Raw genomic sequence first — 27,721 nt, 5'->3', positions numbered from 1 at the left:
TCGAAACTAAGGCAATATTCTTCATAACGATTGTTCTATCTTTCTGGTATCTCGTGCATCTAATGGAATTCGGTTCGTTCGTCACCAAGGAAATTAATGTTTAAGTTTATGCAAACAATGGTGTCGCCCGAAGTCGGCTGACGTGCTAACTATTGTTAAATTAAAGGGGTTAAACTGACGTACCGGGCGACAGAGAGTCACTCGTCCAGCCAGGGGAAACGTGGACTTACATTTCATTTCCTTCTGGCAAGGCGTGCATGGGTCGAAGAAACGGAAACAAAAAGAAAAGACGTTGCTCCTTTGTTCTCGCTTTCTTTATTTCTGATCGCTGAACTGTGCCGGCGGATTCCTGCTCGCAGCAGCCATTTCGCAAACAACCTGATCATTAAACTGAATCCAGCAATTCGGAGATTAATCGAGTGAATCGTCAAGACGCAGCGTCGTTGGATTTTTATCGAAACCAATTGCCACGTTGCATAAGGTTCAAAGTACCATTACATTATTCTCGCTATACCATACGCTTGACGGATTAATATTTCAAGGTTATGTTACTGCTTCGTAACCGGCAATTTTTATCGGAGAAAAATCAAAATTAATCGACGGAAGAAATGAAAAGAATAATGCCACAAGATCCCTGTGACACGTGAAAAATAAACATGGCCGCCATGGTCGTAAGGAAGGAAGTTTGAAAGGAAACGAACCTGTGAGACAATCGGAGGTTTGCGAAGGAAAAGTGTCGAGGATCGCAGACGAATCGGACGAAATGGTGGTGACGGCGTTGATTTCCCTTGGCAGGCAGCTATACGCACCTGATAGAGTTGCCCCCCACGCTCGCCGCGCCTCGGTCAACGCGGAGCACAAGATGGCGGGGAGTGGTGGGGCCCGGAACGAGTCCCTGACTCTCGGTTCAGTCGCTGTTCGAACGCCGGGCCCCGACGGTGCGTTGTGCGGCCTCATCCGGACCCTCGCCGATTCGTCTCTCTCCGTATAAAAACGAGCACGTTCCTTTTCCGCGTGATCCCCTCGTGAGACAAAAGTTGCCGGGCCGAGAGAAAGAGGGAGGCAAGTCCAGTGCGCAACGACGCGCGGCGTTCATCGTTGTTATCCTTCCCCTCTCCTCCTTCGATTCTCGAGCGTTTCGAGCGAGTCGAATCGAGATCCGTTTTGGGGATCGATCGCCGGGCCGCGATCGCGAGAGCTCGACGCTCGGAAAAGGTGAGGCGAAAGTTGTGAGGTGGCGAAAGGGATCTCGGTGGACCGACGAAAAGAAACCGAAGAGGAGCTAGAGAAAAAGAGAGCGTGTCGGGACAGGTCTCTCCGTCCAGCGAGAAAGAGATTTCGAGGAAACCCAAGCGAGCCAGCCTCTCTCGCCGACCAACAGGAAAAAAGCCGATCGACCAATAAGCGCGTGGTTCCCGCGCGATTGGCCCGTGGGGAAACGAAACGACCACAGAATCGTGCGAATCTAGCTTGGGTTCCTCCGTGGATTTCGGAAACGGGTTTTACCTAGCCAGACTTCGGCCGACGCTGATCTCGAGAAAGGTATTGTTCAGTAAAATCGCGAACGATTATTTATCTACGATTTTACTTCCGGGTGAGCGCGATCGCGATCGGTCGATCGCTACGGGTACTTTTAATCTTTTCCACCGAAGGTACGAACATCTCCGTAGTTTCGTTTTTCCAAATTCATTTGTTTGCTTCTCGTACGATTCGGTGTTTCGATGGAAACCGATTTTTTCGTACCTTCGACGCTTCGAGGGATAATGTATTCGATGGTACATGCGGATTCGCCATATGCGTGTCCGAGTCGCGATAACCTCCAATAGTTGACCGACTTTCTTCGACGTGAATCGTGGTGCTCTTGCGTGTATCGAAAAATGCTTGGAAACCGTTCGTTGACAATGTAATCAGAGTGACCAGAGATGCCGAGTGACACGCGATACGCGACGCTCTAATCTTCTGTTTACGTTCGTACCGGCGTCGGTACACCGATTTCGGTCGAAACTGCCTTAACCTCTGGGAAGAAAGCAGGCCTATCCTTTGCGCGGGAAAACCTACGGTTTCTTTAACGAATCGTTAACTGCCACGGCACGCGAGTGTGCGCGTTTTATTAAGGCCGTGGTCAATCGACCTCAATTGCTAGCCTTTTCGACCGATTAATTGCATATTCGCTGCGATCGGGTTCTTGAGAAATTGCCGATCTATCGATCGAGAATCCTAGCGGGAATAAGGCGTCGTGCATATTGCGACTTAGCCATGGATTATCGGGCGCTACGTTGTACAACATTAATGGTATAATTATTAACGACATTAATTTTATTTCACCTATTTATGGGTAGAGCTCCTTGGACATTGAAGCTTACATATCTGGACTTTAATCTCTGCCATCATAATTATTTCCACCTTACTTTATAATATCAAATATTTCAACGAATCAAAGAAACTACCCTAAAATTATTAGATTTTCCACAAATTCAAATTTCTGATAACGAAAAAAAAAGATCGAAGGAATGTTATAGCATTTTTCATTTTCACTAGGGATACCATAAAAATTAGTCGCAGTTGCTGATAGATTACAAAACCATCTGGAATGCTAAGGGTTAATTCGCAGCTGTGTACATAACCTTTATATCACGATGAACAGGTTACAAAACTACATGTAACTATTGAAATAGAGAATCGAAACTGGTAGAAACTAGAAGGAAGATAAAGCCTGGACACAGCCGAAAAGAACACTGAAGCAAAACACGATAATGAAATAGGTTAACGAGGAGAAGGAAAAAATGGAATGTTTATCGAAACACGGAAGTGGGTGTCGAGGTTAGCGTCAGATAGGGCTGCACCGTTGGTGTTAAATGTAAAACAGAGTCCAGCGATCATCGACTTAATTCAATTAATTCGGGCTCGCGTTTATCAGTGGAACACCATCATTAAGGTTATCGTTTAAGCACAGCTTATACTCGTGCTACGATAAACCGTAGATTGCGGAGGCCGTTTAACGGGAGGCATTCGCCAGCGCGAAACCATAAATACCAAGAGGACTAGGAATTAGCCCTAAGCTACCCCCCAAAACTTTCCATTGTTCGTAACAGCCGGTCGCGTTGTTCCACGATCGTTTCCATTCGGAGATAAGTTGCAAGCCAAAGCGGCCAGCTTCGCGTTTTTAATTTATTCAAATGTTCGTATTAAAAGACAAATGGTTTTTGCGCGTGATTCAATTAACCCATTTGCATTACAAGCGCATACATGCGCGCCACCGTTATGTAATTTGAATATCACAAAGAAGGGAAGATACATTTTATGAGTTTCACTTTTTTATACGTTGTGGAGCATTTTTATTTTGATGCAACTGAAACATTTATGGTGGAGCAATGTTCCACTTTGCAAATGGGTTACAATATCGTGTCAGATGAGACGATTTCTAAGATGGTTTAATAAATATAAATGTCGTTAAGTCGTGTTAAGTTTAAACATTGTACTTGTTAACAGTTTGTATGGTTTCCGCTAAATCTAGACATGGAAAGAGCATGGAAAGTTTCCTTTTACGGTGTTAATTATATTAACGATACAGTAACACATGCACCTAGAAAATTCAATAAGGCAAGGGGTTCAAATTTTCTATTCTCCACTTTATGGGGTTAACCACTTTGGCGAATGAGCGGCGCAGATGGGAGCAGCGGTTCAGGATAATCTCGAAAGTAAAATCGATGGACAGGACGTGAACTTTCCGGCGATGAACGTTATCGGGAGTAGGAAAGCAGCTTGGCCGCAGGATCAGAGGCGCAACGGTCCTTCGAGTTCTTTGCTGCCAGGTTTCAACCGGCTTGATAACGACGCGATAAGAAAGGAGGCCTCGCGTTGTTGCGCAAAGGTCCATAGCTATACGGTGTCCCAAAGTTCTCGATTTTCCCTTGGAAATGTTCACCTATTCCTGTCCGTTAGTTCGGTGGTTGCAATATTCCCTTGGAAAGGACAGCGTTTGCAAAATATCCGAGCAACGAGTAATGTGAGCATAAGATCCCACGAAATATCCTGTTGTAGACTTTAGGGAGTAGTAGGGTGGTCGTAAAGTTGTCCAGGTAGTGGATAAGGCTAGCACTCAAACGACAGTCGAAGAACGTCCAATTCTTACTCACTGCTTCTTCAGAAACGTCTTAAGAAATCGATGAACGCAAAGTAATCGATCATTGCCAATTAACAGTTAGGCGACCGTCTAAAAAGAACTATAACGACCTCCTCCATTATCTTCAATTGAACTTACCGCTACATGTGCGGTAATGTATAAATGCTATAACATTTCTTCGATCTTTTATTTTCCTTCTTAGTACAAAAGTAGAAAATCGAATAATGTTAGGGTAGTTTCTTCAAGATTCATTAAAATATTTAATATTACAACTGGCGCAATACTGGAGCCTAGAGTTCAAAGGGTTAATGTAGTTCACTAGAGTTCCATGGATTTCCCGAGAATTCTCCGTATTAGATTTCCGACTAGCGGGTCCCACGGGTAAATCCACGGGTCCCCAGCCATTCGGGGTACTTTAGGACACCCTGTACACAAAGCGCGTTATCTGTAGGTTCGAGGAACTGGCGGCGGGCCACTGTGTGTCTAGGAGATCCCAGTTCAGCCACGCTCAACCGAAAGTTTGTCGGAGATAATGGCGGTTTCCATAAAATCGTCTCGAGGAGGATAAGCGTTGCACGTAGGAGCGTGGGCCGCCGCGCATCGGTTTATCGCGTGTTCCGTTCAGACGGCTTAGGCTTGGTCCACATTGTCGGTCAGTCCTCGATCCGTTCTCGGTTCGATCAAATATTATTCGCTTACGTCGGAGCCCGATAGTACGATACAGTCGTACTCGGTACTCCGATTCGATCTCGTTCGAGGCTTGCTCACCGAAGAGAACGCGCGACGAAAGAATATCGCTCGAGCCGGTACTGTGGATGGTGCCTTAGAAGTTCGTCACCGAGCGAACGTCCTCAAGCGCGTTTAAGATGAAATTGACCCGCAGGCCACGGGGAGAGGTCTCGTCTCGAGAAACGTTTCTCCAGAGACAGCAGGCAGGAGAGAGACGGCGAGCTCCGCTTCTTCTCGCGATTCTTTAATCCCGGGGGCCAAGAACAATGGAGAATAGAGGACAGTCGGCCATATTGTTCTGCGTTTCCTAAATCGTGTCTCGTCTTCGATCATCCTGTTCTTCTTGGCGAAATGAAATGTATCTAATGGAACCGGCTGGTGCAGAGGGATTTACAATATGGAGGACTCTGCACGGTCTCGAAAAGGTTCTAGCTTCATTTTAGCGAGTTGTATAATCCTCCACAGGGTATCTTAAGACAATACAGTCGTTTTTTGAATATTTATTCTGTGCGCTAAGTAGATTTAATGGTTTTCTTGCACAGTATGGTCGACAATCTTCAATTTTCTAACAAGGAACGGTAGGTTTTCGTTTGTATACCCCATTCTGACCCACTGCCCCGCGATAACTGCGACCCGAAGCGAGAAATAATTGGAAAAAACTTGTTAAATAAGAGATAGTATGTGGGCAGCTCGTCCCCGCAGCCAGCGGAGGAGCTGTTAACCCCGTTCGAAACGCGTCACGCGCGGAGAGCAGCGTTAAAGGCACGGCTACACGTTTTACGCGGCCAGTCCTGGAACTGGTTTGTCCGGAATGGAAATCCCGGCGAGGACCGACCGAGCGAACCTTCGATCCGGGCCGCGCCCGATGCCCACGATTTCGACCTGGCCGAAATCACTCGTTTCACAATACTAATTAAATGGAAGCCCTGCTTAACCCGTTAACCTGGGAACGCCACTTAAACTCTCCCTCTGTGCTCGACGATTACTCCTCCGATTCATTTCCATTCTCATTTTTTCTACCTCGGCTCGTTTCCATGCAGATCGCTGCGTTCGATTGCAATAGAATATTCGTCCTAGTGCGGATTCCGTTGCGGATTAATGAGTTACCATTAATTTTTTCAACCGAGTCGCAACATTGATCTACTTACTGATACTTGAAGTATGCAACTAGGATTAAGAAATCAGAGAAAGAAGTTTTCTCTTGATTTCTGATAACGTTACTTTAAATATTTGGAAAAGAATTGAACGGTATGGTGGTTAGTTCGTGAATATTCACGGTTAGCTTGGTGGGAAGTTAAAATTCGTGAAGAGTATTCGAAATTCGAGTGGTAGGAGGTTCAAATTCCCGGGGAACATTGCGCATTCGAATGGCGTGAAGGACAAATGCGTGGAAGGTGGCTAGAGTTCTAGGAAATTGGAGTTGTTAAGATCGAAGTCCCACGATTCTAAATTGAGAAGCTCGCGACGCACATGCGAGCGTTTACGCGACGCGGCTCGCTCGTGTCGTAAAAGAACAGTTCTGCAGTCGAACGCCACCGGCGTTTCGCGCGTTATCTCCAATGCCGCGCGCGTCTTTGCTTCGTTTTTGACCGGATTTAGCGTGACTCGTGAAACGCGGCGTGGACGTTCTTCGCAATTCGAAGGACCTTCGTACTTTCGCAATTCCATCGGATGTGGTTAAACCTGACCTTTTATCTGGAAACGTTACGAAAAGGTCGTCCTTCGTTCCCTTTTTTCCTTATTCTTTAATTCGAGTGTCTAAGTGACGTTTGAAACTGAACTGCGATGAACGGCGAGTGACTCAGGAACGTTGAAATCAACCGGAAATTACAATTGTTCCGATGTACTTTGTCGCTTGACGTGTTCACTGATATCTTCACCACCATTATGTCGAAACATAACACTTGTTTTTGATAAAATGTGGAGTGGCAAAGGAACATTCACATTTATATTGAATAGTATAGCGACTGTAAAACACGTCAGATCAAAAGTGCCAACACCTCGAAATTTAAAAGGATTAATCATCTCAGGAGACTGGATATAATTAGTCGAGTGTGCACAAAGAAAATGATGTGCCAAAGGGTTGATTCGCTAAAAGCGTCATTGGAGGAAGAAAAGACTCGTTCAGTCCCGCCTTCTTTATGTTTCCGCGTAAAACAGCGGATTTCCATGGACTTCCGCAGTTTAGTCGCTAAATTCTATTAAACTGTTCGCTGTTCTCGGGCTCAGACAATAGCGTCCGCCGCGGGTAAACGCATAATACCGTGAGAAACCCGTGTTTCGCTGATATCTAAGCGATTACCGCGCGGCGCCACCGGGGAGCACCATTATTCCGTCGATCGCGTGAAACGTCTTTTGTAATTGAGCGCCGGCCCGCGTCTTTTTCCGCGCGGCTCGCCAGAAAATCGCGCCAGCATTCACCTTTCACTCGACGACGAGGCTGGCGTGCCCTTCACTCGCCGATAACGCGGCTCCGTTGTTAACATGTTGGCCGTCATGAAAATCTTAATTTTATTTTTAAATCGATTCATTATATATTCCTTTTGTATTCCTTATCTTTCCGTAACGGACGTGGATAGCGTTGGAATTAATCATTGATTTAGTGTCATAGCTCTCGAGTTACATCATTGCTTAGCTACCGATGCAACTGAATATTTTCATTCGACATCAGTTTCCTGGTTGCAATTGTTTCAAGCAATTTGGACGCTTCGTGCATCGGTGACGCGGACAACGCGTTAACGCGAGATCTCTACTGGCCGCCATCGCGCTCGAAATCGCGTGGCATTCAAGTCTCCGGGCGCGGCGCTTTCGAAATTTCTATCGGCCGCGGCGAGAGAGCCGAATCGTCCGGTATTCGACGCGTTGGATTGATATTTAAATGAAAATTACGAAAAGATTCTGCCAAGTACTGACTTTCGCGAGGTTAGTCGATGCGTTTTGTCTTTTAAAATTCTTTAGAGGCGAATTACACTTCCTGGAGATCGACTTTATGAAAGCTAACGTCGAGAGGAAAGTCGTAAGAAAATACATGAAATAATTCACGGCGTTCCTGCGGCCACGGTGGAAGCCTCGATTAATTTGATTAGCGAATTCCATATTTATGCCGGTACATCGAAACGAAGCCGCCGCTGTTCGTGTCGCCGGCGACATCGTAGCCTCGCGTGTTCCGGAAACTGCAGCCGTCCCCGGGGAACCCGTTCCCTGCGGGACGGGAAATTTAAGAAGTCGGGGACGCGGTACATCGACGACGGAGGTATCGTCGGGAAAACGAGAAACCGGCGCGGGGAAAAGTATCCAGCACGGAAAAGCAATACCGTGCGAAGTTTGTTCTCCAGACGGCGTTCCGCGTGTTTACCGAATAATTTCACGACCGAGAGAGTTTTCCCGTGTCGCCGTAAAGCCCGCGTTGTATCGGGGATGGCTTCGCCCGTTCCCATTTTGTCGTGTCGTTCTTCTCGCGACACGGCCGCGTTTCCGCGCCGTGAAGGTACCAGCTGCCGCCCCCGGAAACGACGCTTCGGGGATTGCCGAGATACACTGGTGTCGATAAGGTGAAATAAAAAGAGGAAATCACGGTGCGATAACACTCTTAGCAGCAGCTGCCAAGTAGTTGCAGGCTCTATCTAAAAGTGCTTGGGAAAGATCTGTTGTACGCGCGAACTGTAATTTTTTTATCGCCCCACCGCAAGCCGATACTCGCCGATAGATCTGCAGAATATAGACCGAAGTATGAACGCGAGCTGATCGTGGAATTCGCGAAAAGCACGTTAGAACGTGCCGCAGCCGCGAATAGCGATGCTGATCCGGCGTAAAAGTAACTTCTTTATTCGTGTTCCCCGAGGAGGAGATCGGTTAATCCAGTGGTAAAGATGAAACACGATCGATCGGTCGCGCCGACGAAGTTTTCGATAAGAGGAGATCGTCTTGGATATCCCCAGGCGTGCGGTTACCGCGAACGTAACACGCCTAACTGTAAATCTCGTTTCTACCGGGTGTCCCACGGCTGCGCGCTGGGGGACACTGTCAGCGATAGCCGTTCGAATCCCAGTTTCAAAGCAACTCGATATTTTCAAGATCAGAACTCGAATTCGAATTTTCCAATTGGAATTCCAGTGGATCAAAGTATCAAATTCGACGCGATAACCTATCGCGATTCGCTCGAGAGAAACGTCCACTCGCCGGTGTCCCCGCGGAACACCGTTAACTCGTTCGATTATCCCGATACTACAGCTGATAACGATTCGTTTCGCCGCTGGAGCCCGTGATCGCGCGACGGGGTCAACGCACTGCGACCGGCCACGAGACGCGTGTAGGCCGCGGCCGGACACCGCGGTGCAAAGTTCACCGGCGCTCGCGGTCCAAAACGTGCAACGAGATTTTCTTGGACGAGGCTTCGCTGCGACGGGAACCGGTTTCGAAAATGCGTGGGCGCGCGTGCTAGCCGCGACTCGATTCAATGGATCCCGCTACGGTGTACAGCGTTCCACAGCGCGAAGGTTTCTCGTGAAAAACTTTGAAGGGCTGCGCAGTTTCCCTCTGCGAGAACACGTTTTTTGTAATTAAGGTCGCCGCTCGTTTAACGAGGGATCGTCCTCTTCGCGAAAGAGCTACTGTTCCACGAGGGAGCTGTGTTTTTCTCAGCAAGAAAGATGCTCCGCAAAAATCGGAAGTTTCTTGATGATTAATTATCTGCCACGAGGTATTCCCTTATCCCCGATGTTTTGCTCGCAACTCTCCCACGTTAGCCGTATTCCTCGCGAACCGAGCGAGGCAGCTTCGAAAGGCGTCGTATCCCCCGCGAAAGCGAAAGGCAGGACACGCCAGGAAGCGCACGGGAATATCCATTATCATCGCGTGTCGGATATCATGGCAGGCATAAGGTCAGCTAATTTCGCTGCGCGTATACCCGGCCCACGGAATCTAATTAATCAAGGTCAACGATCGTGCGCAGCCCGGGCTCGCGCGGGGGTTCATGAAAATGCATGAGCTCGCCGAGGCAGGCCTCCGGGCCGACCCTCCGGAACCTCGATCAACGTTTAATAAAGTTTTCTTGCGGGGCGAGCGTGTACGCGCCGCGTGGAATAAATTACCAGGCGGAATCGTGCGGCTCGCGGAAACGTTGCTCGGCCGAATGGCATTTCGGCCTGTTTCATAATACCGTTGCCCCGTTGACCGATCGCGGCAGCTAGCTGCCGTTGGAACTCTATAGTCGCAGCCCCGCTAACTCGCTGGCGAATCTCTTTCGCGGCGTTTCGCGTTTACGCGCGGCAGGAATTGCCAATTCGGCTGCAAATCAGCGGAATGAAAAGTCCCGGCGACTGGGGGAGCTGGATTCGAACGCGCTCGCGGCTGGCGACGCGAAATCGCGTCCTCTCGGCGGAGCTAGGTCTGGAAAGTCTGCCATTTCAAGGATAATAGAGTCTTTGTTGTTTCAAACGACAATTGTATAGATATTTATCACGTTTCTCGGGAGAGTATCGTTAAGAAGCGTGAAATTTATTAAATGAACGACGATCGACGTCGATCGACCGGAGGATTCACCTTACTTTGAGAAACGCTCGTGATCCTGACAGTTGCGTGCAGTTCGCCTGTCGTTTTCTATTCTGTTCGCCGGTTCTATCGGAGTACGACGATTCCGTAGTCGGGGAACTTGGGCCGCGTCCGAGTGCGAGGAAACTGTGAATGCGGCTGAAATCGATTCGGAGCCCGAACGTGCATAAATTACGCCCACGTTGGCCGCCTTTAACCCGGAGACTTTTTCACTCTTCCACGCGAGATTACGCGAGACTCGTTTGGAACGTGTTCGTGTGGGAAAATCGAGTAGTTTTAGTCGGCGGAGCAAGGTCGTATTTCCTTTAAACCGTGTACTAGGTAATAGAAAAAAGGATGTTAGCGAAATGATGATCGGTACGTTAGTGTACGTTAAAATTATTTGATATAGATCCTTTGATTCAACATGGGAAAATTAGAAATTTTGATATTCAGTATTAAATTCGATGCACAGTTCCGCGATCTGTCGATCCACTCTGCCGTTCCAGCGCAGCGACCCGCCATCTTGTCGCTAAGTATGCACGCCCAGCTCCGACATACAGAAGAAACAGCGAAATGTTCGCTCTTACCGCGATTCGCCCTTCTTCCGTGAAACGCAACCATGAAAAAACATTCTCCTGTCATTGCTCTCGCGCCCGTCCATACATCCATTGTTTTCGTTCAATCGCTTCAACCTTGGGAGCGCAGTTTAAAGGATTATCCACACTGCAAGCGTTCCGGTCGCGTGAGAACCGGCGCGAGGGTTGTAGGGAAATTGTCGGGGCGAGCGATGCTGGGAAAGGAAGAAAAAACGCGGGGAACAGAGGAGAATGAAGCGTTCGTTGCGTTGTTTGCGGAGCTAGGATTTTTTCAAGCGTTTAGACCCCACGACGAAGGAAGCTAAATTATGCGTCGGACTTTGAAAAACTGGAGAAAGGGAAAACTGTGCGTTGATCTTCTGTTATTCGAGTAATTAATTAATTCGTTGGTAACTGTGGATTCTGCTAATACGATAGTATTAAAGCGAATAACGTTACGTTATTGGAAATGCTGAAAGCCTGTCCACCATCCTTCGTGGAAACGAAACTGTGGGCCGAAGCTCGCATTCGGGTCAAGAACGCGCACCGTTCACGTCCCCCGTAGCTTTTTCACTGCAAACGGAGAAATCCGATCGATTGTGCGCGATTTCGACACGTTTAACAGGCGGTTGCCTAATGGTCCGCGCACTGTACAAGAAACCTTACGGCGAACTATTTGGAATCAAGCTCCGAGATTATTTAATCGCAGAAACTGGTTCGTATAAAATTCCGAGTAAAAACCGGAACGAATTCCAGAATATCCGAACCAGACGCCAAGAGATCTAATCCTGCTTCGCTTCGGAAGCTGTAGAAAATATGTTTAAAATACCGAAGAATCCGATCGAAAGAACTATAAAAGGCAAATCGATTTCTATTCGAGACACGGATCGCCGAGCCAACAGGAAAGAAACGCGCCGGCTTGATCTTTAAAAGCGAGACAAGATCCTTTCCGCGAATCGATTTTTGCATCATCGCGTACGTCATGGCGCGGGAATGCTCGACGCCTGATGAACTCGGGATGAAATTACACGGACATCGACGAGAAACAACCATGCGAGCAAGTCGTTCGTCGGAATTGAAATTTCGAAGCCCGTGTTCTCGGAGCGCGACACTCCGGCGGCGTGTAAACCGGAGAGAACGCGTAAATCTCGCGGGTACTTAACGGTTTAGTTTGCAGTCGACATTATCCTTCATTAGCTGGACCGTATAGACGCGTAAATCACGGGGCGGCTGTAATTATCGATTCGCCTCTGCGGTTTGCTCGCGTATATTTCACGGCAGTCCAGCAGACTCGTTCGCGGAGGACGAGGATAGCGTCGGCTCGCTTGATTCGGAAAGATCGCGGAGATTTGCAGCGTTGCGCTCGTTCGCGGAACGTTTCACGGCATTAACGAAGCAATTCCTGAATAGAGACGTTAACGCTAGAACTGCCGGATGGGTCACGGATAATTCTCGGAGGAATGAATAAGTACGTCGATCCGGATAGACCCGCACCAGAGTACGAGCGAACCGGGATCTCGGCAAATGCATCCTCGTCGATTTTATAAGAGAAGATTCGAGTCGGCGCTGCGGTCGCCTTGGAACCTGAAGAACAGAAAGTGCGCTACTCGATGATTCAAGGTTGCGTTGAATATCATTGAACCTGATACTTTCTACCCGTATCTTTCGAGTGTCCCGTGAGTCAGAACTATTGAAAAGTCTCCGCGTTGCTGATAAATCCAAGCCGCAAGCCTTGAATGAACTATTATCTTACTTTTACGCGTATTCCCGTAGTTTCTGCGATTCGTTTGCCTCGTTCGGTTCAGCTCGCTTTTTCAATTCGAAGCAGACGCGAGAAGATATCGCCCGTGGACAGAGCTGCGAGATAAATGAGAGGGCAAGCGGTGATTCTTCCGGTCGCCGCGAGAAACGAAAAATCCCACGAGGCGAACAACGGAACGCGATGCCCCGCCGAATAAGGGAACCGACCGAGTCGCCGTCTCACGCGAGCCGCAGACCTGTTCTCGATATCCGTAACCCGATAGCAACGATTCACGCGGGGAAGATCGGCGCCGGTCGCGGTCGCGAAAGGGGCCGTGGTCCCGCGGTCGGCGCGGATTCCGGTCCGCGACTTAAAATCGGAACTCGATACCCGCCGATTACCGGCGCGGACGGGAGCCGGCTCTGATCAACGCTGGCCACCGAGAGGTATTACTTCGCGATGATATTTCCTAGGCGAACCGATCCGCAACGTTTTCCGCCGGGTCCCGTTTCACTTGGACATTCAATTTGCGGAACGCGCCAGTGCGATCAACATTGAATTCGATGAGAATAAAGTTAAATCCAGAAAACAGAAGTTGAGAACATTCGTGTTTCGCCGAAGATCCTTGAATAAGAAAGAGCTCTAATTCCCAAGATCTGCGTAAGCAAATTCCTGTTTTAGGAACAATACGACAGTGTACGGTAAATGTCCTTAAAGCGTCTTGGACAAAGAATTCTCCTTGCAGAATGGATTCTACAGGGTACACTTAATCCTCGAAGTCAGGGCAAGTGTAAACTCTAATTAAGAGTCTGTTTCTGGATTCAATTAAGGGGGGAAGAACTAAATCTTCGAAGGCTGTCTGCGTACGGTGGCTAAGAGGAATGGAACTTCTGCTGCCTGCGACTCTCGCAATAAAATAGCTTTCGTAATGACCCGTGCCGAGGGAATCAAGACAAAGGGTTAATGTCGAGTTTTGAATATTTAATCCCAGAATAAACTGATGTATCCTCGACAGAGCTGTTCCTCGAGGATTAGAGGAAATGATTCTTCCACTTGTGCCGCTGGTCGAAAAAAGGGAGTGTGAACAGCGTGTTCGAAACGGCGAATTAAGCGTAACGGTCGTTCTTTATGGGGTCTAATGAATCGTTCCAATAACCGTCCGGCCAATCGTCTGGGAAGTTCACGGTAGAAAGAAGTCTTTCCTCGTGTCGTCAGCGTGTCCGCTCCCTCTTCTCTGTCCTCTCTCGTTTCACGAGAAGCGGCCGGGCAACTGGTTTGGCCCGAGCGCACACGCTCGAGAGCGCGTTTCGAGGAAGCCGAGCCGAGGAATCGCGAGACCGTTGCCACGGAAAATCAGAGTCACTCGGCACCAGGCTAAATACCTCGAGAAACGCTCTCCGCGAGACCCAACAGCGCGCGATCGCTCGCGATCCTTGAGCGATCGCGTTTTAAACATTCTTTTGCATTATTTATGATCGCGAGGATTTTGATTATTCACTCTTGTTAATGGGTCGATCGCGTCTGATGCGATACCGAGAATCGTTTCACTGTTCCGCGTTGATTTTTCTTTTAAAGTTCAACTCTTTGCTCGTATTTTCCAATTAAAGGTGTCGCAGTTGAAGTTTCATTGGTCGATAACTGACGATAGATAATATTCTTATACTTTGAAAAGATGAAACTCCTGCGGGATTATTTTAATTCACGGTACGAAGGTGACGTCTAAGAGACCGAATATTAAAGAAAAATCGACAGAAAGAAAGTTGAAGCGTATAAGCCGCGAGAGACAGCAACGTTCGAAGCATCGGCGTGTCAGCGAAACGGTTAACGGCTGCCACGAATAATCCGCGTCGGTGTTAAATGATACAGCCGATACCCAAGGTGCAGTGGAAACGGAGCATAACGTTACCCGGCCGCGATAGCGTGAATAAAGAGCTAGATCGAGGAACAACGGTGGAGGGAGAGCGATTCGAGCACGGCCAGTTGCGAAACGTTGCCGGCGGACGCGGTTTCAGCAGAAATTATACATAGATCGTTTTAAATCATCCGTCGCGTCGACGCGACCGCGCACCGCAGACACGTAGGGCTTGAAATTACACGCGAGGTTCGACGCCGACCGAACGTCAAAAGAATGAAAAGACACTGCGAAATCCAGCTGCAGTCGACTCGTGACGTTACAGTCCGGCCATTATCGCGTCGCGCGTGTGAATTCAGTGAAGTCCACCCCCGAAACGCGCCGGAATCTCTCCTCGCGAGAGACAGAAGTGCGGAGAATATAGTTGCTATGAAATTGATCCTCTAAACGTGTTCCAGTGTCTTTTCCCGGGAAACAGAGGTAAAAGGAATAAGAACATTGCGAAGCCGGCTCGTTATCGCGTCACGTGCTGCAAAATCGGTGGAATCCACCCCTTAAACGCGCTCTAATGTCTTCCTCCGAGAACCAGGAGTAAAGGGGATGAAAAGACGCTGCGAAATCCAAGTGCAGTCAGCTTCTAACGTTACAAGCTAGCCATTATCGCGTCGCGTGCTGCACAATCGTTGGAACTCTCTAAACGCGGACGTCTTCTTTCCAAGGACCGAAAGCAAAAAGAAAGAAATATGAATTCTGATTCCGAGTGCCACGTAACTCAGCGATAAACGCGAGTATCATTGGAAAACGGTTTGACTTTACAGTCACAGCTGCCGCAGGAATCTTCCAGCATCCCCGTTCGTACAATGGAACGGCAGGATAGAGGTTTTCTGGCACGCGCTCCGCCGCTGGCAACCCGGCGTGCTTAGAAATTGACCCTCCGCGCCGGCACGCGCCTCCGCTGCTCTCGATTAATTAACTAATAAACTTTTAACGACCTACAGCTCGGCCAGTTCGGCTCGCGAGATCGTGCTCGATGGTACGCTCTCTCGGCGAGCGAGCTTCTCGAGTCCGCGCGATAAAACGTTCGGAAATATCGGGGCTGGACAGCGGACGCGAGAGGATTGCTGGGAACGCGGACGAGAGGGCGGTACACCGATCCTATGTTGACCGTGCAATATGTTTCGGGGCTTCTGCGCTCGACGCGGGTCACCAGCGATCGTTCTGACCTCTGAAGATTCCATTGCCTCCGATTCGTAAGTAAGAGGGGCTCGGATAGCGACAATCGCGATGTCTCTTCGCATTTTTCAAAGATTCAACGTTTACCAGACAAGAGTCCCGTTAGAAACGTTGGAGTGGAATAGAAATTTCGACTGCAGTATCTCAGCGTCGAGACGTTATCTGTGATTCGAAGCATCAAACATTCCACTTGAAAGCTAATTCATTCGCAGTCGATTGTACGATAGAAAATAACGAATGCATCTAGCGAACCGATCAACTCCGCCAAAAGGAGGACTAGAAACGTTCGACAAAGCTACACACATAAGTAACTGAACACGCTAAGGTCTGAAAAGCTTTGAGAAGGTAGTCGCTTTGACCCGCGAGCGACTCGCGTGCACTCGAAAAGCGTCGGAACGAGCCACGCCGTCTCGTTCGGGGTTGCCGAGTCGCGAGGGTAGTACATACACGCCGCTCCCACTGAATGGGATTTCTGTCGTTGGGCTTCTGCGAGCCGACAAAACCGTCGCGCGAGCGTTTTCGGTGCGTCGACGCGGCACGAAAAATCCGCCCGGCCGTTCTTGGCCGCGCTTTTGTTTCCTCGTGAGAACAATCGACGGGCTGAAGAGCGTGTCGGTGTACAGCGGAGAGTTCGAGCGAGGCGAACAGAGGAGAGGAGGCAGGCCAGAGCTCTATATCGATCCTCCGTACATCTGCCGCTTCCGGCTGTGCAAGGTTGCCCCGTGTTCCGCGGAAGAGGCTCTCCTCGACCGGCCGGAAACGCGGAACTTGGCCGATCCCAATCGCGTTTTGTCGACTCCACGCTGCCTCGATCCCTCGCGCTTGTCTCCTTTCGTTTTGAAAATCTTGACTCACTGCTTTATGACATAGTTGGCCAATCTGTGGCTCTTCTGCGTCAAGGCCGGAAAAATATCGTTGACACAAAGATGATAGGGACACGGGTTAACGGTGGACGTACAAATGAATTAGTCTGATTAGTTGTCCCGACTAGAAGTACGGCGGCGAAGCAGAATTCTCGAGAAAAGACTATAGAATTAACTTGGTCAATTATTTCCGCATTAGCTGTAGAAACATTGCTTCGAAAGACACAAATAGACTGCGGATGTTTTCGCATTTATCTCTGCGCCACGCGGAATACAGAACGAAGATTCTAATCGAATTTCGTGTCGACCAGCACACTGCTGCGATCACCTTTGATTCGGTAACACGCGAGCGATCGTTTTTCGACGGTGGTTTTTTATTGAAGAGATCTTCAAACGATATGCCTAAGCTTTTCTAGAGTATCGTAGGTTTATTTGATAAGTTAACCCTTTGCGGTCCGAAGTGCCCTTGGTTTCTCACTTTGAGGTTCACGTCGACGTTAGTTCATTCAATTATAGCTTAATGTGAGGCTCTATTTATTTATTCAAGAATATCTGGGAGTCATTGAAATGTTACCTTCAAATGGCACAATTGTACTACAAATAAATATAGAAAAAATTGTTAAAACACGTAGAGGTTGGGGTTAAAGGAAGCATTGCCGAGGAAAGTGTTTCGCTGGAAATGCGTTGAATCGAGCGTATACACCGGAGCAGAACGCGTTAAGATGCAAGCCAATCGAGTTGCCGATAAACGCGCTCCTATAATTCCCACGGGGGAATAAAAGGCAGTGAATTTGCTCGGTAGTCTCGGCGTTAATTCACCGTTGGCATCCGGCAGCGCGGCGGTAGGTGCGAAATCGCGAGCGCCGATCGACAGCGACGCGAACGCGGACTGACAACGCGCGGGCGGCGGTCGCTGTCGATCGCGCGGTGAAATTTGCCAGGCTCGTTATTACCGGTAATTGCCGCGACAGGGTGTTCGCGGTCCGAGGCGACGCGAATCGGACCGATGAAAAGCCCGAGATACGGGCAGCCACTCGTTAGGAGTCACGCGAGCCGAGAAACGTCTCGCCGGCCGGGTGCGTTGACTCACCGTGTAACCGAGTTACTCGAGAAGAATGCAAAGTACTCGCCGATATCGGCGAGAACGCTCCGGTATCGATCGCGATCGCGCGTGGGATTCAGAGCGAACCGTTAACCTATTGCCCCGTGACATCGCGGCGGACTCGCGCTGGGAATTTCGATGGAAAAACAATAAGGACCTCGAACATCTTGCGTCTTTCGATCTTTCGTGGAACGAATAGAAACATTGATTATTCGGTATCGTTATTGTTCGTTACGATGTGATCTAGTTAACTCTTTATATTAAATATTTTAATCAATCTTAGAGGAACCACCCTAAAATTATTCGATTTTCAGCACATCCAAATTTTCTAAGGAGAATAAAAGATCAAAGAAATGTTACAGCATTTCTCATTTTCGCTTTGAATACTATACAAATTAGTTGCAGCTGCTGATTACAAAACAACCTGGAGTGCTAAGGGTTAATTACAGTTCTAGATATTCTTGTTCGATATTAATTTTGCCATGGCAATTGCTTGAAAGTAATTTGAAAGCTCATTGGTGACTACGATTGCAGTCGCCGCATTGAGCTAAGCGTCCATTTCGAAGTGGATATAACAGTAGTCTCAAGAGCATTTGCTAGAACTGAATATTACGTTGAGAGTGATAAAGTCATCGCCCCTTTCGATGCAGTATTCACTCGAGTATCATCCTCGCGAGAGTAACTCGCGATAGCTTTACTCTCGAATGAACACCCAGCTTTAGAGAACGGGAAACTGTTTTCCCATCGAGACACGGCCGTTAATTCATCTAGCTAATTGTTCTAATCACCGCTATCATCTATGCGAATAGAGGCACGCGTCGGCTTAGATCGGTCCGCGATCTACGTCTTCCGGCTGGCCGATGATCGCGAGCCTTGTGATTCTCGGGTGATACGCACACAAAAGAGTCACGAGTATTTATAATAAAGCTACTGTTCGTTTCAAAAGTTGTACATTTTTACCAGTTGAAAATGCTTCTCCAACTTTCTGTACTCTGAAACGCGTCTCGCGCGTTACAGATGTTACAGTGCTCAACGACGCCTAATATCTTCAAAAATTTATTGTTACTAACTGTTTCGAAGAAATAAATCACCAGATCTAATACACGGTCATTCTTAGCAGACGTGTTCGTGGATTTTTACAGAAAATCTTCCATAATTCAGCTGTTAATCGTCTTTCTCGGTTTGCTTTCAGGTGGACAGCAACGTGACCGAGGAACAAGATGGCGGTGTTCGGCTTGGTGTCGGCTGTGGCCGGGTTCGTCAAGGTACGATACCTCGTGGACAAGGCGATAATCGATAACATGGTCTTCAGGGCTCATTACCGAGTCACCTCCGCGATTCTCTTCGCCTGTTGCATCATCGTGTCTGCCAATAACCTCATAGGTAAGCAGCAGCCATCGTCGAACTTTCGAACAGCGATTCTCGCCGTGTTGCGCCTCCCGCCGGGGAACTTTAGGGTTTGCTCGGATTTCTGCGACATCCCCGGGAACTGCGGAATTATTGGCAGTTCTTCGGGAACTGGCACGTACAGTTCCTCGCGGTTTCGCGCTGAGGGTAGCAACTAATGCGAGAGAAACTTGTGTTGCACGAAGAATGCGAAGAACGCGCGAAACTTTGTCTCGTCTCGGCCGTTTGTCTCACCGAAATCATTTGTGTCAATGGAGGAACTGATATGTTTGCAAATTCGTGAATGTTACAGTCCGAATCCGATGATTTAATTAATTACAGCATTGATTGTCAGTTAAACGACAGTCGACGCTTGAATTCTGCCGATTTCGGGAAGCTCTCGTTTAGAAAGTCTGAGAAAGGAAGTCCAATTTCATTTGGTAGAAATTCTGTTAACTGAATCACAAGTGTATCAGAGTCTGTTCTCTTCGGTTGCTGGAAAATGAAGGAAGCAGCGTATTTTCCTCCTATGAAAATGACTAAACATCGACCTTTAAGTCGCGCATCGCCATTATTTTCGCGTTGACAGCGACCCTGCACCAAGAATGGAACATTAATCCGCGACACATCGATTCCGAGGCCGCATATTAGGTATTGGCACGCGGATACGCTCGCAGACAATGGGACACTGTACGCTCTAATAACGTAAGACGCGCCGTGATCGTATCGTAATCGAAAAACGATTGATTACTTTCTCTGAAGTATTACTCTTTCTCATTTCGTTCTCTGTAAGGGTGAGTCGGTGGAAAACATTCTTGCCTCTTTATTTTTACAATCTTTCCCTATTCGTATCCCATGTCACATCCATTCATTTTCCTCGCAATCGTTGCGTTACTTTATTGCCTAGTCACTTGGGTCATTAAACATTTCATTCCATCAATCGTAAACTATTCGTTGGAAACATTTCACTCGAAATTCCTCGAGAAACTTCGACTTTTTCTTGCAATTAACAGCTACTTGAAACAGCTGTTCCCCTTATCTCCAAACACTCGTCAATCACGCTACACGGCGATTGCTTGGAATCCGGAAATGCCGGTCACCGGTGGCCACCGTGTCAGCGAAGGCGCTAACGAACGCTAACTCGATTACAAGTTGATTTCCATAACGATTAGTTCGAACCGAGCGAAGACAATCTCTCAAGTTCGTGTTATCGTGTCCGCCAGCCGCAGAGCCCCCTTATCGGTGAACACAGGCTAGGGCGCGCGAGTATTTTTATCGGCGAGCACGCAACGCGACCTCCCGATACATTATGCAACGGCAGGTTTCCGTATACCGAGCGTCCTCGGGCGAAATTATCTCCTCCGGCCGAATAATTGTTGATTTCCATCGGGCAGAATTAACTCTGGAAAGACGATCCTCTTAGACCGGCCGTCATCTGGGTCGAAGATCATCGGCGATTGCATAAACGCGAGGCGCAGGGCGCAGACGGTCGCGATTAAAACAACGCCGGTGTCTCGTTTCGAGGACGCCGCATCTGCTCGCTGCGAGATTGCTCGTGGAAGATGCGAGGGCAGCTTTATCGTTAACTGTAATGTGCGATCGTTTGCAACTGTTCAACACGTTCAGGCCTTGCGATTACACTGGTCCTCGGGTATCGCGTGACTCATTCGTTTGAGTGTCTTCGTACGAGAATTTCGAGCGGAGTTGGACTAAATTTAACGCTATTTACGTAACCCGTCAATTTCACGAACATTGAATCTTTTGAACATTATCTCAGCAGTTCGAGTAATTCTCCAGACTCTCTAGTTTTCTAGAAGAAATAGAATAAAGTGCGACTTAGCTATCTACCTAAGGAACGATCGAAAGTATTGTAATCAGAAGAGTCAAGATAATCTAATTATCTATTCTTTCGTTGAAAACTTAATACTGATCATCCTTGATCCTTTATTATTCGTCAGATCTGTTGTTCGTAACGACTATCATCATTTCTAATCTACATGGTCAATAATCACGAGTAAGTCGACCGTGTGCAACGCATTCTCGACCCACTGTAGATCTCGTTGCGGAGACATCCGCAACGAAACGCTCGAACAGACTGGTCGGCCGTCGAGACACGTGTTGCCCAGCTTCGCGAGACATCGTCCCGCGATCTTCTCGAATGGCTGGTTGCATAATTTGCCGCGTAATTGCGCCCGTAATCGAGCCGATAATGCGCTCGGTCGTTGTCCAACCAGGTCAATTTGTATCGCATCGCGAGCCGATCGCTTACCCCCTTGCCGCGACCCAGGAAGAGGAAACTGAAGCCCGCGGAAAAAGCTTCAAAGGACAAACATCCACGATAATATCTAGCTCGTTTCATTGAAACTGTACCCTCGGGCAATGTTGCCCTTCAATGTTCTCCGTAATATCGAATGTCAAAAGGGCATCCAGCCAATTTGCAACTACAAATTACGGTACAAGAATATATTGGGTTGACCCTTTGCACTCGAAAAGCGACTCTCAGTCGGTTGTTTCGATGCAGCAAAACTATAAGCATTTATTTTTACATATATTTCAAGTTTAATATTCAATATTAACCCTTTGCACTCGAGAGGTGACTCTCAGGCACCTGATTCGACGAAGTAAAATGATAAAATTTCTGTTTCTCAATTTACTTGTGATTTCTCTTTGAGTTTCAAAAAATATCATCTTCGCCTAGTTGGAAAATGTTTCGAAATACTTGCCAGTGCAAAAGGAGGCTCTTTTACAGAAACAATTTTCCTTCCTATAAATGGTTTCTCGTGTTGTATTCGTTATATTGTAACTCCCAATGATAAAACACGATCTCGCGGAGTAGCTGGTAGCCCACAGCAGAAACGAGTCGGAGTTGCCGAGAGGTCGAATCAGAAATTGCTCGGAGCGCGAGGGGTTAAGCGTCGTCCGCGTCTCGTCGGAAAATGTTGGCCGGTTCCGCCGAAGAACTTTCGAGTGCACGGGGGGTTAATCGGCGGCGATCACTCGGAATAAACGACATTTCGTTTAACAGGCGACCCGATAAACTGTCTGAGCGACGTAGGGGTGCCGGAGAACGTGATCAACACGTACTGCTGGATCACGTACACGTTCTCGCTGCCCCAGAACAACGGCAAGCCGATCGGCAGCCACGTGGCGCACCCCGGGCTCGGCACCGACGTCGGCGAGAAGAGGTACCATTCGTATTATCAGTGGGTCCCGTTCATGCTGTTCTTCCAAGGGATACTGTTCTACATACCGCACTGGATATGGAAGCAGTGGGAGGAGGGCAAGATCCGCATGATATCCGAGGGCATGAGGGGAGCGATGCTCGACAACAAGCTCGAGCGCAAGGCGAAGTCCCAGCGGCTGGTCAAGTACATCACCGACACGATGCACCTGCACAACACCTACGCGGCGGGCTACTTCTTCTGCGAGGCGCTCAACTTTGTCAACGTGGTAAGTTCTCCGCTTTCCGTTCGCTCTACGACGGGCTCGCGATGGAAATCTTCGAGTGAATTCGATCGAGTCGAAGAAACAGCGAGAAAATGAATGTTTTGGCTTCTGAAATCATTGTACAATCATTGTATCGAACTCTGTTCTTATCGAGCATAATTGTGAAAGAGATTATAAGTCAAGAGAAATTTGAATGAGGTTCGAGATTTAATTTGGCTTTCGATAGCTTCTATAAGAATCCTTGTTTTCACTGGTCTAGGCGATTACGTTGGATGAAAAGGATCGAATGACATTCGTACATATCGCTGAATATAATGGCAGGTGAATTTCCACTGTGAATACAAGTTTCTAGTTTGATTTCGAACGTTGATCGTTGTTCCAGGTCGGCAACATATTCTTCGTGGACACGTTCCTCGGCGGCGCGTTCCTGTCGTACGGCACGGACGTGTTGAAGTTCAGCAACATGAATCAAGAGCAACGCACCGACCCCATGGTGGAAATCTTCCCTCGCGTGACCAAGTGCACCTTCCACAAATTCGGAGCTTCCGGCACCATCCAGAAACTGGACGCCCTATGTGTCCTGGCTTTGAACATCCTCAATGAGAAAATCTACATATTCCTGTGGTTCTGGTTCATCCTTCTTGCGGTGCTATCCGGCGTAGCGATGCTTTACAGCATGGCCGTGGTCCTCTTGCCCAGCACCAGGGAAACTATCCTTAAGAAACGGTTCAAGTTCGCTACGCCATCGGCTGTCAGCGCGCTCATCAGGAAAACACAGGTAGGCAATGCTTGTGGTTGGTTATTAAACACTCTTAACACCGATCGAGACACAGCTGAGTTGTCTATGGAGTTGTTGGGACTTCGAAATTAATGTTCTGCTAACGAAGTGTCATCTATAAAGGTTGATATGTGACAACCCTTCCGAAATCAAATGCATTACTATTGAAACCATGTCATTGCTGGGTTGGTATAGATAAAGATGGAGCTAACTTTGGATCAGTGAATCATTTATCTAGTTTCTAATTGCCCTTTATCTTTTATTCTGATCAGAATCTTGTAAAGAAAAGTCTACTCCACAATTACATCCCTAAAGCGTCCATTTACGAGCAACACTATCTCGAGTCACTTTCCAAAGCATCCCTCCACCAGTGAGAAACCTTTAAAAGTGAACTCGCGACAACTTTACCCGTAAACAGACACCTAACTGTACGTAAGCCTGCAGTCCAGCGAGCGTGATAACGTAAACAAACAAATTTCAGGTCGGAGACTTCCTGCTGCTCCATCTGCTCGGCCAGAACATGAACGTGATGATGTTCAAGGAGGTCCTCGACGAGCTGTACCGTCAAATGCACCTCGGCTCGACGAGCGAGGCGTCGCCGACGTCGGTGCCGTCGGCGCCCAGCACCCTCGAGATGTCGCCCATCTACCCGGAGATCGAGAAATACGCGAAGGACACCGAGATCTAATCCCGCCGCGCCCCGTGCCCCGCGCCGCCTCTTTCCGACCACTGTCCTCTCTTTTCTTTCTTCTCTATTGTGATAAACGCCGGGGGGTGGTGGAGCCCCTCGGCCTCGCGTGACAGGTTTCCGTGCCGGGAACGGGCCGCGCGGCGATGAATCGTTCGTCACCGGGGAATAATAAACTCGTCGGACGACGGGATGCTTGCCACAGACATCGACTCGCGGTGATCGACACTGGAACTACCGAGCTGTTGACCCTTTGCGCTGGTGACCTTCGACCGCCTTTCGCTTCGATGAGAATCATGTTTCTGTTCGTTAAGTTTCGTGTATTAAGACATTTTGTCCTGCAATCTTTCTGTGGAAACAAGAAGATGGTATTTTTCTGATCGCGAACGTCGAGAGATAGTATATTTAAGTTTAATGCGTCTAAGTTGAAGAAAGCACTGTTGAGGAAAACGTTTTAGCTTCGATGATTGTGAAGAAATCGATCTGGTAGTTCTAATGTTGAGGGACAAAATTGAGAACAGCTTTGTAGACGATTCCAGAAACATCGCCGCGACGAACGCTGTTCCCGGTGCCAACCAATGTTATAGACAATCGAACAACTATGCAATGTAATCGACACGCGCTGTTAAATTATGGCGAGCAGACATTCACCTATGAGAAGCCTCTTGTACAAATAGAAACTGTGTACTGCGGATTTTTATATGAATTTACTGTTTTAGCGAAACTCTGAAAAAATAGGATGTTAACTACTGTATTAATGATTTCATTGGATCAGGAAGTTGCAATTCGGTTAATTTGATTAATGTTACAAGTTTCTATTTGATCGTACAAAAGGCGTTAAGATGAAGGTTTCCGTCGACGCAATTATTTTTCAGCCTCATAGCTATAGATCGCGTCGCCTGCAATCCGTGAGCGATTCAACGCGAGTAGCATTCCTTTAGAAATGATTTGCCACGATCGTGGTCGAACGACATAATTTTCGCGGTGCGTCAATTACTCCCAGCGAAATTCATACCCGAGGGGTGGATTATATTCAATTTCGTACGGCTCGTACGAAAAGAGCGTGGTTATACTCAGTGCTTCCGAAAATTCTTTGGAAATAATGGTGACATATCTTTTGTAGCAATACAAATAATCAAACGGCTGAAAGAGCCGTCGTAGATCGTAACGTAACTGATAGTGGCGATACGTTGAATCTCGTAGCAGGGTTGTATTCTTGGCGACGAAAGAATCTCAAGATTTTCTCTTTTTTTTTCTTTCTTATTTTTCCCCCTGTCTTCTTTCGATATCACAGTACGGATTTATTTAATTATCCAAACGCTAAAGTGCCACGCGCAATTATCCATATTGGTGCAATTATCCATAGAGCGAGGAAACGTTAGAGTATATATAAATATATATGTACCTGGGATGAATCGTCTGAAAGTAAAATTTGTAAGGGAAAGAATATGGAAAAGATGAAAAATATCTTCGTTGCAATGTCAGCCATGTTAACTACTTCAAGCGAGACGTATTTTCCCTTGAGAATTTCTTTGTGTCTTTGAAGTAAACGAGGATATTCAAGATTATATTTTCAGACGATTCGTCCCGCGTACGGTCGCTTCGCGGTTATATTTTTCATTGAATATTCGAGATAAGATTGACATTTAAATTGGAGGTAGCGGAGAATCTGTGAATGCTAGGGGAAACGGCAGTGCGCCGTTTCTACTTACCCGTGAGGAAGGAAAATTGTATAAAGAAAATGGACACGTGTATTGATGTCCGCGGGACGTTGGACCCGAACGTTCTCGCAAGATTAAGGCTGCGCGTTCATTACGAATAGTTGTAGATGGTTACGTTAATATTCTATTTTTTCGTTACGATTGAATATTATTTGCCACGTGGCGAGGGTAACGTTTCATTTAACTGGTGTCGCGAGATTAAGTTTCGAAGGTGATCGGTGGTGATCGCCGACAACGAAGCATAATAAGTAGACCGTGGGTTTTTGTGCGGGTTCGAGTGTTTGAAAATCTAATTGGAAAGACAGAATGACCTTAGAAAATGATTTCCCGTAAGGGATAACATAGAGAGTACCATACTTTGAATATTTCATTCTGTAATTGAACGAATTCTGTTAAAAGTTGCACAAAAATCCGCAGTCTAACAATAACGCAGCTAGCCGCGTGTTTTCTTTTGCTCACGTCTCGTGTTCTCTCAAATTGCTCGCGAGAACGATACACTATGCTGCCGCTAAGTATACAATTGACAATAATAACTCTTTGACTACTTGGTAGTTCTTTTTCTCCTAGTTACGGTGACTCGCGTGTTTGTCCAAATCCGTTCGCACGAACAAGGCAAATCTGTTTGTAAAGAACCAATAGTATTATAAAAACGCAAGACGGAGAATTTACTAATATTCTTAGCATTCGAATCAGTTCATTGGGAAATACGAATCGCGCGAGTCACCGTGTATACTATTACTATTAGTCGCGTTTCAAGTGATATATTAAGATAGACTTAGATTAAGGCGAACGTGAGAGAGTGAGAGAGAGAGAGAGTGAGAGAGAGAGAGAGAGTGAAAGAGAGAGAGAGAGAGATATGATATATAATAGATTTAGCAATTATTCGCAACGTGCCTTTCCAGTAGGATTACCGATTTATTTTAGAGCCTAGACGCCCTGTTGCAACACGTTCGAAGAAACGAGTGCTCATTTGTAAAGGGTCGCGGCGTGCGTAGTCAAAACGAAGCGAAGACTGCCAAACCACGTGCAAACGTTTAGACTGTAAGCGGGCAGCGAAGAGAAAGACAACGGAACGGTTCAACTATAGAATAAAGTTATACTCTTTCTAATGGGACGCGTCGCTGTTCTACACACGAGTCTCAATTCGTGGTGAACCCCCGCTGCGGTCTTTTGTCGGCGTCAGTTCAATTACAACCGGCCGACTATACAGGAGGAAGCCCGTAATCGTTCAATAAATTTCATCAAATAAAACCGTCGAGATCGGCGAGACACGGCACTGTTCTATCGAGTCGTCCCCCGGCCGTTCGGCGCATCAATTAGCAAACCGAAATGAGGGATCTATACCACGGGTGTCCAACCGTTTAGCTTGTCTGGGACGTGTTCGAAGGAGAAACAATCGTCCGAGGCTGCATGTAACAAGTATTTGCACGAGGTTCCGAAAACCTCTTTTGCTTAACGCTATGTAGATTTACGGAACCCGTCAGTGTGACGGATATCGAATGTAAACATTATTTAGTAACAGTTTAAGTCGATTTTGATAGTGCAATTATTCGAATACGCATTGCAATACTCTCGTTAAGTTCAAGCAACTGATCTATGCGGTTCGACTGGCGGTCGCAGCCGCCATCTTGTCGGTGTTGCAGGTTAGGCGAGTATTTCAGAGAGCGGAGGGATTTTTTAATATTTGTATAATTCCTGAGGCTCGCTAGAAGCGCTTTAGTTTACGAACTATTCGATAATAAGATTATTATCCGTGGTTTATCTTGTAGACTATAAATATTCGTGTGTTTATAGACCTTAGCGCCTCAGTGGCCGCCATATTGTCGGCGCTTGCCGCATCGGTTTTAAATCTCGCAGCTTTCCGCAGTTCAATTTTAGTCTACTTTATTGGACGCGTGGAAAGCACATAGCGTGTAGACAGTGCTGCAATGAAATTTACTATCGTTCTAAA

At 47.4% G+C, this 27,721-nt stretch overlaps 2 protein-coding genes across 8 annotated transcripts in view; one reads left to right on the top strand and one right to left on the bottom strand.

The window, feature by feature from the left end:
• Positions 1-27,721, bottom strand: part of spg (dedicator of cytokinesis spg) — a 67,465-nt gene that overhangs the window by 23,144 nt on the left and 16,600 nt on the right. Inside the window, exon 1 of one of the 4 annotated variants that reach the window (XM_031971307.2) lies at positions 810-916. The exons of the other annotated variants lie outside the window; for them this stretch is intronic. The gene's annotated coding sequence lies outside the window, so the exon portion shown is untranslated. Of the gene's footprint in view, positions 1-809; positions 917-27,721 lie in introns of those variants that run through there. 4 annotated transcript variants of the gene reach the window in all.
• On the top strand, positions 856-27,721 carry Inx3 (innexin 3). Of its 4 annotated transcripts, none has more exons than XM_031971310.2 (5): positions 856-1,542; positions 18,943-19,133; positions 22,162-22,586; positions 22,966-23,361; positions 23,843-27,721. In XM_031971310.2, exons 2-5 carry the CDS (start codon positions 18,971-18,973, stop codon positions 24,047-24,049), a joined length of 1,191 nt encoding a protein of 396 aa, XP_031827170.1. In that variant the 5' UTR covers positions 856-1,542; positions 18,943-18,970; the 3' UTR covers positions 24,050-27,721. The 4 variants fall into 4 exon arrangements, with proteins under 4 accessions (XP_031827170.1, XP_031827173.1, XP_031827171.1 ...); XM_031971313.2 differs by lacking the exon at positions 856-1,542 and adding an exon at positions 6,383-6,566; XM_031971311.2 differs by lacking the exon at positions 856-1,542 and adding an exon at positions 14,339-15,032.

This window comes from Nomia melanderi, chromosome 5 (assembly GCF_051020985.1).
Source record: "Nomia melanderi isolate GNS246 chromosome 5, iyNomMela1, whole genome shotgun sequence".
In the NCBI taxonomy this organism is placed as follows: Eukaryota; Metazoa; Arthropoda; class Insecta; order Hymenoptera; family Halictidae; genus Nomia; species Nomia melanderi.
The sequence above is the reverse complement of the archived record's forward strand: the minus strand, read 5'-3'. Positions and strand labels throughout refer to the sequence as shown.